The sequence below is a fragment of the Erythrolamprus reginae genome, chromosome 1 (genome assembly GCF_031021105.1).
Source record: "Erythrolamprus reginae isolate rEryReg1 chromosome 1, rEryReg1.hap1, whole genome shotgun sequence".
Classification (NCBI taxonomy): Eukaryota; Metazoa; Chordata; class Lepidosauria; order Squamata; family Dipsadidae; genus Erythrolamprus; species Erythrolamprus reginae.
The window spans coordinates 85,040,418-85,059,813 of NC_091950.1; the positions used below are offsets into that span (position 1 = coordinate 85,040,418).

A 19,396-nucleotide genomic window follows, 5' to 3' on the forward strand; every position below is an offset into this window, starting at 1 on the left:
TTCTTACAAATTCTATGAAAAGAGGAAGACAAGTAGGAAGGTGTGAGTTAAACACATTTTTGGCATCTCATTTTGTACACATTTTGTTCCTTGTGTACAAGCTAGAGTGACGTTTCTTTGTTTTTTTGTTGTGTCAACTCCCAGGTTTTTTCTAATGTGAGAGTATGTGCATTTAGGTAGACAGATAGTTCTTCCTCCTATGGACATGAATGTAGATGTAAAGAAGGGGGTGTCATTATCTAAAGGAGGCTGGCAAAGAGATGCCTTATAAGAAGTGGTCCATCTTTTGAAACAACGGAATATTGCATATAAAACGTGATGGTTTTGATGTTAGGGTGCAATATACTTTTTCCTCCCAATAAATATTTCAGTAAAAGAAAGATTAAATTTGTTTTCTTTGTAGTGAAATGCCCTGTTTTAACGTAGTTGTCAACGTTTAACATGCCATCTCTTTTGTGCCAACACCCATTTGTGTGCATCCGAGGCACAGCCCACTGTCCACATACAATCCCTGTAAGTAAATAAGTATATGGACACATAAAAAGATTATGTGTTCTTTCTACTTATGAGTAGGCCACTGGGCATTGCTGTGTTTAGCAAGACTGGGATCCCTAAAAGTGCTGGCATTTTTAGGAGAAACATCAGTAAAATTGAATTAAGTGGAGCGGAATCGTACTTTTTAGTTGTATGATTTCCAGTTCTGTATGTATAAATAGTACATGGTAGTATTTTTGAAATGAATGGTGCTTTTAAGTCTTTTCTCTCATTCTTTAAGAAAAGTATATTTGAATAAATCTGCAAAAGCAAAGGTGAATACAGGGAACTGTGAGAACACGATAACAAATTGTACTAGACTTGGGAAACCGGATAATCAAATCTAATAGTATTAATATATTTTTCTAAGGTATTGGTTTTGAATAAACAGTATGTTAAAGAAAATCAGTTGAACTCCTAGCAGCTGAATTTTCACAATGGTGAGAATCAAGCTTGCATAAGATTTGTTTTTGTTTTGTGTTATAGTTTTGCATGATAAGTACATGCAGCCTATTTGATTAATTTATAGTTCACTGTATTATTGCATGCCCTGAAGCTAGATTAATTGAGTCATCATGTTATATTATAATGTGGCGGGGGTTCCTCTTCGCCATTGTTACCAGAATGTGCATGATGACCAGTGTGTGCATGCATGCGTCCCGTGGGCAGGCACATGCACCTCAGTGTGAGATTTGATGTTTTGGCTTCCGCACATGTGTAGAAGCTAAAAAAATGGTGAAAATCGGCAAAATCTCACTCTCACGCACATCCTCACATGGGATTTGGCTTCTGGCACATGTGCAGAAGCCGAATCTCACGCCGATGTGCACGTCTGCCGGCCAATCAGCTGGAGCTGCATGCGCAGTTCTATTTTCACTACTGGGATGTCATATTGGGCCGTACCGGCTGCAACCTGCTACTGATTATAACCTAATTGTGTAGTCAGCGACCTGACTCTCTTAAACCCACCTCTGCCGTCAGGCATGGGGAAATTGATTCCCCAATTATGGGCCGTTTCCTTTTTATGTATGATTTGTCTGAGATATATGACTGTTTTTATATTAAGGGTTTTAAATTGTCTTTAATCATTGGATTTGTACCGTTTTGTTGTTGTGAGCCGCTCTGAGTCTTCGGAGAGGGGTGGCATTCAAATCAAATCAAATCAAATCGGAAGGAAAGAAGGAAGGAAAGAAAGAAAGAAAGAAAGAAAGAAAGAAAGAAAGAAAGAAAGCCGGTCTCTTGTATGCTAAAAGAACTGTGGCAGAATGGAAGAGTTAGACACAGCCTGCCATCTTACCTCCTAGATCAGGAGTCTACAATCTGTGGCCTCTGGAGCCGCATGTGGCTCTTTCATCCCTCTGTTGCAGCTCCCTGCCACTACAGTTCCACAACTGGCAGGGCTTTCAGTTAGGATAGGAAGAGGAAAAAGGGCTCCATGCTAGGGGGAGACTCTATGGTGGGGGGAAACGGACTTCCGGTTGGCTCCTGAATTGAATAGGAGGCTTCTGGTTAGGGTCTTTGTGGCTCTTTGAGTGTTTAAGGTTGCCGATCCCTGTCCTAGATGAAAGAATTTCAAAAGAGAAGACATCGAATTCATCCCAGAAGGAATGCTATTAGGAATCTGGAATAAAAAATATTCTAAAAAGATACTTCATTTAGTGACGCATATCACAACCACAGTTGCTCAGATGTGGAAAAAAGAAATGATCCCAGCAGAGAGTAATATTATCGAAAAAATTTATAGCTGTGTAGAGATGGACGAAATGACAAAGGAGATTAAGGGAACAAAAGACAAAGAAATCAACAAAATATGGAGTAAATGGTGCGAATGGATCCAAAACAGAAACAAAATGTAATAATATACAGTGTTAGTGTATATAAAAACAACAATACACAGTACCATTAGGATAGTATTAATGGATAAAAGAAGTAACTATAAACATGGCGAATCTTTTAGTAATACAGTGATCCCTCGATTTTCGCGATCTCGTTCTTCGCGAAACGCTATATCGCGATTTTTCCCACCTGATGACATCACTCTCTTCCTTCCTTTCTCATCTTTCTCTCTCTCTCTCTTTCTCTCTCTTGCTTCTTCCTCTCTCACACTCTCTTCCTCCCTCTCTCATCTCTTTCTTTCCTTCTCTCTCTTTCTCTATCTCTCCCCCTCTTGCTGGCGGGCGGCGGGCGGCGGGCGGGCGGGCGAGCGGGGGCATCAGTGAGGAAGACCCAGGGAAGGTTCCTTTGGCCGGCCAGCAGCTGATCTGCTCGGCAGCGCAGCGAGGAGCCGAATCGGGGTTTCCCCTTTGCGTGGGCGGCGGGGAAACCCCGATCTTCGTCTGCTCGCTGCTGCTGCGTCTTCCCCGCCGCCCACGCAAACTCCACCATCTGCGCATGCGCGGCCATGAAAAAAGGGCGCGCATGCGCAGATGGTGTTTTTACTTCCGCAACCCTACATCGCGAAAAATCGATTATCGCGAGGGGTCTTGGAACGGAACCCTTGCGATAATCGAGGGATCACTGTATACAATAAGAGATATTAGCATAGATATTATTTTTCTTCTTTATTTTAGTTGTATATATTACAAATGTACATATATATTAACAAGATCATATTTAGAATTGAATATACTGTGCAATGAATTATAAACCCAAAATGTAATAGAAACAGGTTTTGATCTGTGGAAATTTATAAGATTTATTTTGCTCTTTTTATTATTATGTGAAAATCAATAAATAAACTTGGGGGGGGGGTGAAGAATTTCAAAAGGGAAGCAGTCACATGAAATGGGGAGGGGGGAGTTGAAATGGACTAAGAAGCTGATAAGAAGAAGTTGGAGGAGAGCTGAAATTGTAGAAAGGAAAAGAAGAAAAATTAGTCAGTGTGAGGTTGCCAGGCAGGTCCAAGGAGGAATTGACATAGCTGTCACTATACAAGGAAGACCCCACAGCAGAGATCTTCAAACTTGGCAACTTTAAGACTTGTGGACTTCAACTCCCAGAATTCTCCAGCCAGCATTTTAAAATTGCTTTGGGTAGCTATGCTGGCTGGAGAATTCTGGGAGTTGAAGTCCCCAAATTGTAAAGTTGCCAAGTTTGGGGACCCCTGTCCCACAGCATAGAATTTCACAAGTCTACTCTGTGAAATATGCAGAAAGAAAAAAAAAAGACATAAGAAAGATAATCCTTGTGTTGTTAGGTGTAAAAAGGTTGTCAAGTATTTTTCCTGGAGTTTTTAATTAACTCTATTGGGAATTTAATAGCAGGTGCATTCTAGACTAGGCACACAGCTTCTTTATCAAAAACAGTAATATTGCTGGCAGCAAGGTAGTTATTCTCTGGAATGATTATGGAGCAATTAAGTCATAAAATAATTTGCTTCTTCCAAAGGCAGACGCAGAAGGTGAGGAGAACTACAGCTCTATTTTTATGCATTGCTTGAATTGGGTTTGCTTTGATAGCAAGTATGTCAAGAAAACTAACGTCTTCCTACTCTCGATATCCTCAGAATAAAGACAAGAAATTGGAAAGGGAACAAGCTTGCACCTTGTATCTTGTCTGATCAAACCCGAGATTGCACAACAAGAATAGTTCTTGTCATTTTCTCTCCAGCCTTATAAAGAGACATTTTAAGCAGATACGTCTTGTCTAGCTGTGCTCTCTATGTCCAGTGAATGGTATAGTCCAGTGGTATTAAACTCAATTTTATTGAGGGCCCCATTAGGGTTGAGGTTGAACTTGGGGGGGGGGGATCACCAACCGTATGGGCAGCTTGACTCCACTCCCCAAACCGCTTTGCATTATTGGGCCGAAGCCACACTGGCCCAATGTTTCCTCTTCGCATTGGGTAGACTGGGCCGAAGCAACATGGGTAGAACAGGCCAAAACAATGCGGGCTGGCCCCTTACATTTTCCAGGATGGCTCTATGAGCAGGATCCGGTACCCAGATCTTGAGTTTGAGACCACTGGTATCGTCCAATTTTCCCCAATTTGGTACATTCTAATATATTCTCAGATGAATCTGATCTGCTAAAATAAGACTCGATCCAAATGTCGCAACATAACACATTCTGCACATATTTAGCCATAACACAGTGAACCTTGGAATTATCTGGTTGTACAAGAAGTGGGGGAAAAAAGGATGAGCGGTAATTAAGTCTTACCCCTTTTGTTTCTTATTATCATAAAGGAATTTAGTCGGTTTGCGTGGGCTTAATATACTGCTGAGTATGAAAATTCAGGGAGGTAGGAGAAAATGCATGACTTTGTTTAAAAAGAACAAGTTGAACTTTTATTTGAGAAAAACAAGAAAACCCCCAGGAGTCGTGAAAATTAAGCAGTGTAGGATGGAAAAGCGATAAGATTCCTTCTCCATTCCTAATTTTTTTTAAAAAAAAACCCTCAATAGCGAAAGCTTGTCCATCGGCCCCATGCCATTTTTCTTACAATGTTCTTTCCCCAAATATTTTAAAATAAAATATACAATTACTAATTAGTAATAGTAATATGTGCCTCCCCCCCCCCCCCATGCAGTGGTACACCAAAATATATTAGTCTATTCTAGTGCAGGGCTAGGCAAAATTGGTTTTTCTATGACTTGTGGACTTCAACTTCCTGAATTCCTGAGTCAATCATGTGAGCTCAGGAATTCTGGGAGTTGAGTCCACATGTCATATAAGAGCCACCTTTGCCTATACCTGTTCTAGAGCAAGGTATTGAATGGTACATTATGACTTTTCTGGCACATAGCCATATACAGCAACCTCAACATAGAAATAGATTTCGGCACATGTGTGTTCAGCAGATTGTTTGCAAGTAGGATGGCAAGAGAGAAAAGCAATACCTGGACCAGGGATCCCCAAACTTGGCAACTTTAAGATTTGTGGACTTCAACTCCCAGAATTCTCCAGCCAGCTATGCTGTGCTGGAGAATTCTGGGAGTTGAAGTCCACAAGTCCACAAGATTTGTGGACTTCAACTCCCAGAATTCTCCAGCCAGCTATGCTGTGCTGGAGAATTCTGGGAGTTGAAGTCCACAAGTCTTAAAGTTGCCAAGTTTGAAGAGCTCTTATGCTAGACAATCTGTGCAGAAACAATATGTGTTTTACATTGTAAAAACTTGGCTCAGCAACTGATATGAGCAACAGGATCTGCTTTACACCTGAACAGGGATGGCAATCTGTGCTTAGAAGGACTTTTTCTCACCTTGCCAGTTTCCTTGATATTGATGTTGCTGAAAGATTTGATGTGCTCTGACTCTTTGTGTGTGTATGCATGTGTATGTGTTTGTATTTATTCACCTTGGAGAATAAACTTCTTGGACAAAAAAAGACTTAACTCTAGGTTCTATATGAATTCAGTAACTTTCTTTCATTTAGTCAGTGGAGAAAATACATAACCCTTCGGATTTGATCCGGAAAGGGAGCCTATTCAAAACTAGGCATGAACCTTCTACAATCTTTCAAAGAATTCTTTTTATTTCATTTGGCTCCTGCAGTGCCTGGATTTGTTGCTTATTTATATTTAAGGAAGAAAAAAAAGAGATTATTGAGCTAAGGTATCAAGATAATGTAATCCATAAAAATGCAAAGCAGAACTCCAAATGAGCATAAGGACAGCATGCCTGAGTTTCTTTATAACAGGATTTTGTTAATTAGTTTTATATTGGTGAATCTTAGATAACATGAATATATTCTATGCCTTGTTAGCCTTTGACTAGTATGCCCTCTAAACGTATTAGGATTATCAGTCTCTCTAAATGGGAAATTGATTTATCTAATGATGGGCTATTTTGGAAATTGATGGAGGTGTGTAACAATAATTAAATGCTACATCCCTTTATAAAATCTCTAGATATTCATATGCAATTATCTTTTAATTTTTTTGTGTTTCAGAAAAAGGCATGGCAGACAATAAAGACAATTGTCAATTTGCCAGTCATCAGCCCCTTCAAAAAGCGGTATTCTTGGGTGCAGCTGGCTGGTCACACTGGTAAGAACTTTCTTTAATTGATCTACAGTAGTAGAATGTAATTAAAAATTATGAAGTTGAAAACTTTGAATCTGCCTGCAGAACTCCTAGTTAAAAAGAACACCCATGATTCAGATCAAGATAAGAGAGTGTTTACATTATTCCTTCTTTTTAAAAATCCATACCAGATTCTGAGAATTAATAACCATTGACATTTAAATAATGACAGAAATAAAGGTGGACTTTGTTAAAATATTAGACGGGTCAGCAAATCATTGCAGTTGGATTATGGGCCTTTTGGGGAACTGTTCCAACGTGACCGAAATCTCACAAGAACCTTGAAACTTTAGGTTTCCTAATACTATATTATCTTGATTTTAAATATAAAAACAACCGTAAAAACTCCCTCAACATTTACCATGATTTAATTGACATGTGATTTAAAAACGTGTTTTATTTTTCATGCATCTTTCGATTATATGAGCATGACTCATGTTTTGAATTTAAAATTTGTAGCGATTACAGAGTTGTTCTTTCCAGCTTCTGTGATAGGAGTTGGGGAACACCTTTCCTCAACAAATTATTTTGAATTGATTCTAAATGTATGCTGCATTCCAAAGGTCAGCTTTCAGCACATATCCCATTAACCCATTCTTGTTCCTAGATCTACCCTTGTTTCATATACAGTACTCTAATACCATTGGCCACTATTTCAGTTATGATCAGTTCAAATCATAGCAATAGGACTGTGTATTTTTAATCACCAGATGTGTCTCCTGAGTCATTATGAAGCTTTTGTGCAGCCATGTGTAGCTGGACGTAAATATATTTAAATGTTTCTGGCAGATGTTTTCACAGGATTTTTATGAAAGGGCTTTGTTTAGAATCAGAATAGAACAGAGCTGGAATTGACCTTGGAGATCTTATAGCCCAGCTCTCTGCTCAAGCAGGAGATTCTATACCAGGGATGGTGAACCCTTTTTTTTTTTTGCTTGGGTGCCAAAAGAGCGTCAGTGCACGCAATAGCATATGTGTGCCCACACCCATAATGCAATGCCCCCCCCACATGCATGTGCACACAACCCCCTGTGCTGCTCCCCGTACATCCGCACAGGGCTCACTGAACCATCTGGAACCTGTGGATGGCAAAAAACGGAGCCAACATCCCAACCGGAAGTTCGGAAATGAACTTCCGGTTGGGCTGTTGGGCAATTTTTCATTGTTCCCAGGCTTCAGGAGGCTTTCCTGAAGCCCGGGGAAGGCAAAAACGATCTCCCCCCACCCTTCAGGAGACCAAAAATCTGCTGGCCGGCATGCACATGTGACTTGGAGCTGACATAGGACAACACCTCATGTTCCCTCAGATATGGCTCCGCATGTCACCTGTGCCGTAGGTTTGCCGTACCATTTCAGACAAGTAAGTGACTGTCCAGTCTCTTCTAAAAAACCTCCAGTAATGAAGCGCCCACAATATCTGGAGACCTCACCTACAAAAAGATATAGATAAAATTGAACAGGTCCAATGGTGGAAGGTCTTAAGCGTAAAACGTATCAGGAAAGACTTAATGAACTCAATCTGTATAGTCTGGAGGACAGAAGGAAAAAGGGGGACATGATCGAAACTTTTAAATATGTTAAAGGGTTCAATAGGGTTCAGGAGGGAAGTGTTTTTAATAGAAAAGTGAACACAAGAACAAGGGGGCACAATCTGAGGTTAGTTGGGGGAAAGATCAGAAGCAACGTGAGAAAATATTATTTTACTGAAAGAGTAGTAGATGCTTGAATCAAACTTCTAGCAGAAGTGGTTGGTAAATCCACAGTACCTGAATTTAAACATGCCAGGGATAAACATATAACCATTTTAAGATAAAATACAGGAAATAGTATAAGGGCGGACTAGATGGACCATGAGGTCTTTTTCTACCGTCAGTCTTCTATGTTTCTATCTGAAGGCAAGCTGTTCCATTGGTTAATTGTCCTCACTGTTAGGAAGTTTCTCCTCAATTTCTGGTTGTTTCTTTTCTTGATTAGTTTCCATCCATTGATTCTTGTTCTGCCCTCATTAGCTTTGGAAAATAAATTGACCCCTTCTTCTTTGTGGCAGCCTCTGAAATACTTGACTGTACTGTACCCCGATTCTACGGAGAGGGGCGGCATACAAATTTAATAAATAAAAAAATAAATTAATAATTGAATTAAATTAAATTAAATTAAATTAAATTAAATAATTAAATTAAATTAAATTAAATTAAATTAAATTAAATTAAATTAAATTAAATTAAATTAAATTAAATTAAATTAAATTAAATTAAATTAAATTAAATTAAATTAAATTAAATTAAATTAAATTAAATTAAATTAAATTAAATTAAAAATAAATATTATATTCTCCTCAACCCCAGCCCTTCTTTTCTCCAGACTAGCCACCCCAAATCCTCCAATCGTTCTTCATACGTTTTAGCCTCCAGGCCTAAAATCGTCTTAGTTGCTCTTCTCTGCACTTTTTCCAAAGCCTTGTTTATTTTGGGCTGTTCTTTTTACAGGATGTTGACTTATGTTTCCACTAAATTGGAGCAGAACTGGATAAGGGGGCATGGTGTGCTGCTGGTGGTAATTACAGCTGGACTGTGAAGAGAGGCCTTTGAAAAACCCAGTAATATCATGATTTTGTTTCCTGCAGGAAGTTTCAAAGCAGCTGATCCTGGGACGATTCTGAAACGACACTGTGAGAATGAGGAGAAGTGCTTTGAAATGCTGATGAAAGATTCACTGCACCCCTGCGTCCCTACCTTCCATGGTGTGGTGGAGAGAGATGGCGAGTCCTATTTACAGTTGGATGATCTTCTAGCTAATTTTGAAGGGCCTTGTGTGATGGATTGTAAAATGGGAGTCAGGTGGGAGATCTTATAAACAACAGCTTCCCATCTCATTGTGGATAATTTGCTTGATAATTGGGATAGTTTGGAAGCCAGGCGCCCATAGAGTGCTCTTGGAAGGTCAACAGCAGAATTTCATGACGACAGATCCCTTTCTTTTATTCTATCTGGAGTTATAGACATTTTTGGAAAATAACCATTTGAGAAGCAGCATCTGTAATTTAGGTTGGCAGTTCAGCGGTTTGAATCCCTAGGCTGTGTAAAGAGTGAGCTGCCATTACTTGTCCCAGCTTCTGCCAATCTAGCAGTTTGAAAGCACATTAAAAATGCAACTATTATTATTATTATTATTATTATTATTATTATTATTATTATTATTTATTAGATTTGTATGCCGCCCCTCTCCGAAGACTCGGGGCGGTTCACAACAGTAATAAAACAATATAGTAGAGGAACAAATCTAATATTAAAAAACATATAAAACCCCATCATTATTTAAAAAACCAAACAGCACATTCATACCAAACATAAAACAAAGTATAAAAAAGCCTGGGGGAAAGGTGTCTCAACTCCCCCATGCCTGGCAGTATAAATGAGTCTTGAGTAGTTTACAAAAGACAGGGAGGGTGGGGGCAGTTCTAATGTCCGGCCACAGAGAAGGCTCTTCCCGTGGGGCCCGCCAAACGACATTGTTTAGTCGACGGGACCCGGAGAAGGCCAACTCTGTGGGATCTTATCGGTCGCTGGGATTCGTGCAGTAGAAAAATAGGGACCACCTTTGGTGGGAAGATAACTGTTCCATGCTCCTTTGGGGTTTAGTCATGCCGGCCACATGACCATGGAGACATCTTCGGACACCACTGGCTCTTTGGCTTTGAAACAGAGATGAGCACTGCCTCCTAGAGTCGGGAACGACTAGCACATATGTGCGAGAGAAACCTTTAACTTTCATATAGGCTGCTTGCTTGTTCCTTGTAGATTTATTAATATGGTTTCAATTTTTCAATTTTGTAGGGGTTTTTGCTAAAAGAAATCCTGAAACAAGTTTGTAGCCAGATATTCTCCCTATCCACGAATATTTTCTTTATAAAGAACGCCACTTTCTAAACCTTATATCAGTGATGGTGAACCTTTCTTTCCTCGGGTGCCAAAATAATGTGGGCGTGTACTATCACGCATGCGTGAGTGCCCATATCCATAATTCAATGCCTGGGGAGGGCGGAAACAACTTCCTCCGCCCCGCAGAGGCCCTCTGGAGGCCAGAAATGGCCTATTTCCCAACTTCTGTTCATGTTTTGCCCTCCCCAGGCTCCAAAGGCTTCCCTGGAGCTGGGGGAGGGTAAATCGTGCTCCCCCATCCCCCGGAGGCTCTCTGGATGCCAAAATCACTCTGCCAGGGCCTCCGTGCAAACCAAAAATCAGCTGGCCAGCACATACATGCACGTTGGAGCTGAGCTAGGGCAATGGCTTGGGTGCCAGCAGATATGGCTCCGCGTACCAGCTGTGGCACCCATGCCATAGGTTTGCCATCACTGCCCTATATCATTTTCAGAAACTGAACTGCATATGGGACATATTCATAGAAGCGAGTGGCATTTTCTAATAAAATTGACTCAAGTTGAACACATCCATGCCGACAATAATAGAAGAATTGATGTTGTTTCACTGGTCAAGCTTTAGCTGAATTATCTCTGAGCTTCATGTCAGGTTTCACAATCAAATTATTTTTCTGTGCACTGGGTGTATTGTATGTGTATGGTGAAACTAACATCAGAACTGAATTGTCACAACATGCACTTCTGCGTTCCTAGGGTTAGAATCAATTTTTTGTTGACACATCATGCTATTTCTCCTGGGATAAATAACTTTATACACAGATTGTGACTTTAAAATGTACTTGAAGCAGGATTTTATTAAATTAAATCTCTTAAGTATATGTCCATTTTGCATTGTGAAATTATCACTGTCCCTACCATAAAAAAGTTGCTCAAATTTTATAAAGTTTCAAGCTAGAAGAAACGTTTACATTGTCCTGTTGAAAATGAATTGTTGCCTTGTTCCTTCCTGCCATATTAAATAACATTTTTTACATAGTTGCTTTGTCCAAATATTATGTTCCTATTCAATGAAAAGTTGTTTGAAAATGTTGGAAAAAGCTATACAGTTCTTTGAAATATATTTAAATATTTCTCATAAAATTGTTTTCCCCTCACCCAAAATAGTCTTCAAACAAGGTCAGGACTAAAACAATTCATTTATTTTGAAATAGTTTGGGGTTGTTTTTAAGAAAACTAATCAGAAGAATTTTGGAAAATTCTCAGTTAAACAAACTGACATTTTCCCTTCTTTTTCTTCCAGTTTTATAATTCTAGAGCTGGGTAGTTTCATTTTTGGAAAACACTGTGGAATCAGTCTTCTTTTCAATGTGGGTTTTTTTTTTTGTCTGTCTGAAACTGTCATAAGATCTCACATTCTTCCATTCCGAATGAGATTAGCTAGCTATGCTAAGAGGCCAATGCATTCTTATTAGGATTATTTCACATATACATGTATACTTTTTTTCGTCAGTTCACAATCTAGAAAATCCACAATTTTTAAAAAAGGAAATCAATATAGAACTCTTATATTGTGAAAAGAAAGGGAGAAAAAAAATCCCAAAACTATAATGATATTATCTACTTTGGGTAATGAAACTCTGCAAGAAAACAGCAACTATCTTCGAAAGCTCATAAAGACCCCTCACATGAAATCTTAAACCATTCTGATGCTTTTGGTTTAAGGTATCTTCTTGGACTTGAAGAAAAACTAAAGTCCCGTTGCCTGTACCGTTTTTCTTTTACCCATTCAGTAGCTGCCCTGATATTAATCTAACAGTGGTTCTCAATCTTTCTAATGCTGCGACCCTTTAATACAGTTCCTCATGTTGTGGTGACCCCCAACCATAAGTCTACAGCCAATTCTCCCAACAGAGCTTTAAGCTGATTGGCAGGGGACACCCCCCCTGTAAACACCTAATTGGTCGGATTGTAAAAATATGTTCCAAGGCGCCAGAATAGAAGATTTAGTTCCTAACACCATGGGAAATTTGTCTTGGCGACCCCTGTGAAACAGTCGTTTGACCTCCCAAAGGGGTCCCGGCCCCCAGGTTGAGAACCACTTCTAAAAGAGAACTCTACTTGGGTTGTTAATTCTCTTTGCCTGTAACTGGAATGTTGCATTATATGGGATGGACAGCATGGAATGAAAGCTAACTTTTGTGGTGGCTGCTAGAGTTAGAGAGATGCTCAACGCCCTCTTGTTTTTGTAGGACATACTTGGAGGAAGAATTGACTAAAGCGCGAGAAAAACCGAAGCTCCGTAAAGATATGTATAAGAAGATGATAGATGTGGACCCTTTGGCACCCACTGATGAAGAGAACAGACAGCATGCGGTGACCAAACCTCGGTACATGCAATGGAGGGAGACCATCAGCTCCAGTGCTAGCCTGGGTTTCAGGATCGAAGGGATAAAGGTAAGGAATCTTCCCTAGCCTTTCCTGTTTGAAGCATCGGTTCTGGTGTGCTTTTCAGAAGCTCCAATAGTAGAGCCCTTCATTCCTCCAACTCAAAATAGAATATCCTACGAGACTAGACTTTCAATCCTGGGCCTAGAAAGCCTAGAACTAAGACGCCTTAAACAAGATCTAAGTATTGCCCACAAGATCATATGCTGCAATGTCCTGCCTGTCGGCGACTACTTCAGCTTCAACCACAACAACACAAGAGCACACAACAGATTTAAACTTAATATTAACCGCTCCAAACTTGATTGTAAAAAAATATGACGTCAGTAACCGAGTTGTCGAAGCGTGGAACTCATTACCGGACTCCATAGTGTCATCCCCAAACCCCCAACACTTTACCCTTAGATTATCTACGGTTGACCTATCCAGATTCCTAAGAGGTCAGTAAGGGGTGAGTACAAGTGCACTAGAGTGCCTTCCGTCCCCTGTCCTATTACTTTCCTATATCTCCTATACCTTTCTTCTATTCCTATATCTCTTCTTCTATTCTTTCATTGATATGTTCTATTACTATATCTTGTTTTCTATTCTTTCATAGATATATTTTACTATGAATATCTCCTCTATAACTGTCATCATGTATTTTACAATGTGTGTGTGTGTGTGTGTGTGTGTGTGTGTGTACCCACTAAAACTCTCATTGTGTATTGGACAAAATAAATAAATAAAATAAAAATAAAATAAAATAGTAATGTATCATCCATGGCCACACCTAGTGACAGTGTCTGGTCTCAGAAGCTATGTAGGACTGAGCTTGGTTGGTGATTGGGTGAGAAGCCAGCAGGAAAGAGAAATATGTACATTTGTTTTTGACTGGAAAGTATCATCTACCGATACTTTCCAGCCAAGTACAAAGGCAGGTATCATGAGATATATAACCCTTTCTCTCCCTCTCCCTCTCTCTCTCTCTCACACACACACAAAGATCAACATGCATATGAATGCTAGATTTTGCAGAAAAATTGTGTAATTGTAATTTTTTTATTGGAGCTACATTCGTTGTTTAAAGAATATTTTAAAATTTTCTTGATATATAATATTTTCATTCTTATTAGTTTAGCTTTCAGATAGATGGAATAACTTCGGATGGAAGGAAAATAGAATTGAGGATGCTTTATTTAGATCTATTAAGGTTTTTTTTTAAAAAAAAAATATTATTAGGTATTAATGATACATTAATCCCTCGCTATTTTGCGGTCCATCTTTTGCGGATTCGCTACTTCACAGGTTTTCAAAGAGGGCTTAAATCCATTAAATCCATTGAAAATTTTAAATCCATTAAAAATTCATAAAATTCTTCTACAGTTCTACTGTACTCTATTAAAGAAACTGGTAGAATATCAAATGTAGTTCCAGCTGAGAAACATTATAGAATAACTGTTTAATGCAAAGGGTGGGTTTTAAAAGTCCAAAAGTCTTTCCTCTACTTCACGGAAATTCGTTTTTCACGGGTAGTCGAAGGATTACTGTATATGTGTTTTCATTAACGTAAGTTTAAGTTGGAGAAAAATAAAAAAATTATATGTGAAAAAAAATATAATCATGTACATATAATGACAGTTAACAAACCAGCTTATTCAGCTGGTTTGGACTACAATTTTTACAGGTATGTTCCATTGGATATATCCGCTATTAAACAAGGCTGATGAAAATTATATTCTGTGCAGTGTCAGGTTCCAAAATGAAGAGAAAAGAGACACAAAGCAAACACAAACCTGGTTTGCTAATGTCTGCTCTACTACTTTCCTGGGATTCACTGAAAATCTCAAAGAGAAACTATTTAGGGCTGTTCACCTTATATCAGTGTTTCCCAACCTTGGCAACTTGAAGATATTTGGACTTCAACTCCCAGAATTCCCTAGCCAGCGAATGCTGGCTGGGGAATTCTGGGAGTTGAAGTCCAGATATCTTCAAGTTGCCAAGGTTGGGAAACACTGCCTTATATTCATTAATCATCACCCACCCACTCACACACGTATATCCTTTCCCCATGGTCTGGAAATGAGCCCTGCTACTCCATAAGCCAGTATCCATCTTCAGCTTGCAGTTTTTAAAGGAGAATATCTTCTTGTATTAATGTTCAAGCTACTCAAAGATCAGTGCAGCCTTTCCCCCACCAATGGCAGCTCCCAGACGGCCAGTATGCAGGAGTTGACATACAGTTTACAGAGCATCAGACAAATTAGCGCAACTAGGCTTATCAGGAAAAACCCACAGCAACAAAACCAACATTGCCATCAAAAGGGAAGCAAAGGGCATGGATGATACGATTGTTTCTGGCCTGGGAAATAGTCATCTGTGTTAGAAGCCTGAATTAAAAATGTCAACTTTGATATTAATAAATCTCCGTATCACGCACTATACATGTGCTTGACTGCTGTTATCACTCTAGCCCAGCGTTTCCCAACCATGGCAACTTGAAGATATCTGGACTTCAACTCCCAGAATTCCCCAGCCAGCATTCGCTGGCTGGGGAATTCTGGGAGTTGAAGTCCAAATACCTTCAAGTTGCCAAGGTTGGGAAACACTGCTCTAGCCCATACCACATTGGCTCTCATGCTGTTGAATGGGTTTGGAATTCTAAAATATTCTCTCTCTTTGGGCATCTTCCCAGCAACTCAGGCTTTGATGTTAGCAAAATCATTTAGAGGGTAGTGTCAGTTTTTTCTCCCTATGATGAGTTATACACTGGTATGTAATAGCTAGTGTGCCATCTGGCAATAGGCAGAGAGAATTTTCCCTGAGTTCATCAAAGTTCTGCTAGATTTCTCTGCCCACGATGTGCCCAGCCGTTGCATAACGTTCTTGTGTCTTGTCAGGCACTTGCATTTGGATCTCTGCCAGACTCACCCTATTGGATCAGAAGTGTTTCTTCTGAAGGAGGAGAAGCTTTTAAAGGGGAGGGTAGTAGATACATGCCTGCAATCTACCATAGATTTTACTCAGAAGTAATAGTATCAGTATGAATATATAGAACGCCACGTTTCACTGGGCATTCATCTACAGCAGGGGTCCCCAAACTGTTTACACAGGAGGCCAGTTCACTGTCCCTCTGACTGTTGGAGGGCCGGACTATAAAAAAAACCTATGAACAGATTCCTATGCACACTGCACATACCTTATTTCTTTGTCTCTCTGTCACTCTCTTTCTCTCTCTCTCTCTTGCTTTCTTTCGCTCTCTTGCTTTCTTTCTGTCTCTTTCTCACTCTCTCTTGCTATCTCTCTTCCTCCCTCCCTCCCTTTCTCTCTCCCTCTCTTTCTCCCCCTTCCTTCCCTCCCTCCCTCCCTTCCCTCCATCCATCCTTCCTCTCCACTTCTCTTTCCCTCGCTCTTTTTCCCTTCTCTTTCCCTTTTCTTTCTTTCTCTCCACTTCTCTCTCTCTTTTCTCTCTTTCACCCTCCCTCTTCTCTCCCCGCGGAGGACTCACCTGACAAGCCTCCACCCTCTGACCCCGGACTCCCATTCAATCCCCATTCAGAAAACAGGAGCTAGTAACTCAAAGAGGAGGCGGCGGCGGGTGTGTGCGTGTATGTGTGTGTGTTGTGCCCAGCTCGGCTTTCGGCAAGCCTTACTTTACCTTGGGTGAGATGAGATTGAGGGGGACATTCTCACTGCTTTTCCAGTGCGGCCTTGGAAAAGACCCACGGGCCAGATAAATGGCCTGAGCAGGCCGCATGTGGCCCGCGGGCCGTAGTTTGGGGACCGCTGATCTACAGGAAAAAGCGAGACTAGATGCAAATGTATCTTCTTTTTTTAAAAAAAAATACTTGCATATTTCATAGACACAAACATGTTTTTAAGCTGCAGTATTCTTTCTATAAATGCTAACTGTCATTCCAGTTCCTTTCTAATGAACTGGATGCGGAGATACACTTAAGGGCAAACTGATTGAAATAAATGGGGCTTGAGAAAGTTCAGGCTAAAAGAATCCCACCAATTATTCCAGTGAATCAACTTTTAACCATAACCCTGTAATTACTGACTCAGTATCACTATCACTCTGGATAGTGAGATGGGTGACATATAAATAAAATAATATTCCAAAATATATCTTGAATCACAGAAAGATAGGGTGGATTTTTTTAACCTATTTGTCTTACTACATTTCTCTCTTGTCTTTCTTCTTAGGTTCTTAACCCCACCCTACCCCGTTCCCACTTTTGCAAGAGAGATTAGTCTGAGTGTGTGAGTGAGCCAGGATCTTTCAGGAAGTTTCATGATACTGTGAATTTGAACTTGGTACTTGCAGTGCAACAGTTTAACTCCATCTTTGTCTCTTCTATGATATGTGGACTTCAACTCCCAGAATTCCTGAGCTAGCAGGATTGGCTCAGGAATTCTGGGAGTGGAAGTCCACATGTTATAGAAGAGCCAACTTTGTCTAACCCTGTTCTAGGGAACTGAATTGCTAGATCTGTCAGTGTATGCATTGGGAGGATACCAGGTTAGGAAGGAGTCTGTGTATGTCTGTATGTCTGTATGCACGTTCAAGTCAATGTAGACTCTTGACAATTGACTGGACAAGTCTCTGAGGTTTTCTTGGCAAGATTTCAAAAGGAGTTTTCCATTGCCTCCATCTTCTTTAGGGCCAAGAGAGAATGACCAGCCAAGGTCATCTCACGAACTTTGGATCTAAAATGGGATTAAAACTCATACTCCAAAATGTCTCTTTTTAGTTGGGAGGATTACTAATCAGTTGGGCTGTAAGACAGGAGTCTCCAACCTTGGCAACTTTAAGACTTGTGGACTTCAACTCCCAGAATTCCTCAGCTGAATTCCACAAGTCTTAAAGTTGCCAAGGTTGGAGATCCCTGCTGTAAGATGTATAGTTTGGTGGATAATATACACAGCTAGTTTTGCCATACTAGTGGAGCTACTTGGAGTTGCGTCAAAAGAAGATTTGTTGGTCGGTCCTGCGTCCAGTATTTTGAGTACATTGAGACTTCCTCCTTTCTTTAGCCTCCTTTTTGCATAAATGACCCCCCCCCTTTTTTTTTTTACTATTTACAGAAGGCCGATGGGACTTGTAATACCAACTTCAAGACAACAAAGACACGAGAACAAATTTTCCAGGTTTTTGTGGAATTCATTAAGGGAAACACAACTATATTGGTAAGTTAAGCATGGAAGTTTGGGGTGACAGTTTTAATTTTCAATTAGGGCTTACTCACAAAGAGGAATTGCTCAAACAATTGTGAAATTTTGTGGATGATTCCTTACAGGGAGCCAGGGTGCCATTATTACCATCAAAAGAGATCTTAAGTCTCTTTGAATTTTTCTTTTAAATCAGTGTCGTATCCAGGAGGTCTGGTCTGTCCCAGGTGCAGGCCATAAGAGAGAATGCTGCCAAAGATGCAGAGAAAATTAGCAGAAGGAATACAGTGTAGTCACTTCTGCCAGTGTCCCAATCAGTTGTGTAGTGATGGTGGTTGTTCTGTCGGGCTCTCTGGTAGACTCCTCCCAAAAATTCACAGGTACAAATTTCAGACACACACACGTTTGAAAATTCAAAACAATGTTCTTTATAATGAAAATTCACTTAAACTAAGCCCTCTTTTGGTATAGCAAAGAGCACTTGTCTCCAAACAAATTGGTAATTTGTACAAGTCCCTTATCAGTTCTGTGATACTTATCTTGCAGCTGTGAGGCAATTCACAGTCCTTCTTCTTTCACAAAGTGAAACACACTTTGCTCTGGTTTAGTTTCAAAGCGGGGGAAAATCAGCACACAAAGGTCAAAGTCAGTAAAGCAGTCACGAAACACAACAATCAGATAATCCTCCACAATGGCCAAACCCACAGGCTGCTCTTTATAGCAGCCTCACTAATTACCACAGCCCCACCCAACCACAGGTGGCCTCATTTTCTTTGATAATAATCTCTCAGTTGTTGCTGCCTATGCATCGCTCTCCTCATGTGTGGCTGTATCATTAACTCTTGTTCTGAATCCAAGGAGGAGCTAGATAATTGATCTCCTTCTGAGCTGTCTGCCCCACTCTCCTCCTCCCTGTCACTCATGTCTTCTTGGTCAGAGGAGCCTTCATCAACAGATTCCACCGGGGGCAAAACAGGCCTGCAGCATGTGGATGTCTCCCCCACATCCACAGTCCTTGGGGCAGGAGCTGGGCCGGAGATAACCACAACAGTGGTAATGGTACAGCAGTGGCAGAGAAAAGGAAAAATATGTGTCTTCAAGACAGAGCTGAAGAAGCTTCTTGCTTGAGAAGCGAAACGTCTTCAAAGAAAAAAAACAGAAAATCCAGTTGTCTCTTGAAAAACCAACTTTGGGACAAACATGATCTGGATGACTGAGAATCTCCATAGGCAGGCGTGTGTTCAAGTCAGTTTCAATTTAACTTTCCCTTCTAGTTGTGTTGGCAGCATTTTTCAGAACTGGCTCGCCACTGCCGCTTTCTTAGACCTGAAAGTGTTTGATCAGCTCAAGGTTCCCAAGCT

The 19,396-nt window shown here is 40.2% G+C and overlaps 1 protein-coding gene across 1 annotated transcript in view; it reads left to right on the plus strand.

Annotated features, from left to right (window-relative positions):
- The window catches only part of ITPKA (inositol-trisphosphate 3-kinase A), an 85,527-nt gene that overhangs the window by 61,197 nt on the left and 4,934 nt on the right, over positions 1–19,396 (plus strand). Inside the window, exons 2-5 of the mRNA XM_070757292.1 lie at positions 6,427–6,523; positions 9,183–9,396; positions 12,686–12,890; positions 17,952–18,053. Coding sequence (XP_070613393.1) covers positions 6,427–6,523; positions 9,183–9,396; positions 12,686–12,890; positions 17,952–18,053 — 618 coding nt within the window. The remainder of the gene's footprint in view (positions 1–6,426; positions 6,524–9,182; positions 9,397–12,685; positions 12,891–17,951; positions 18,054–19,396) is intronic.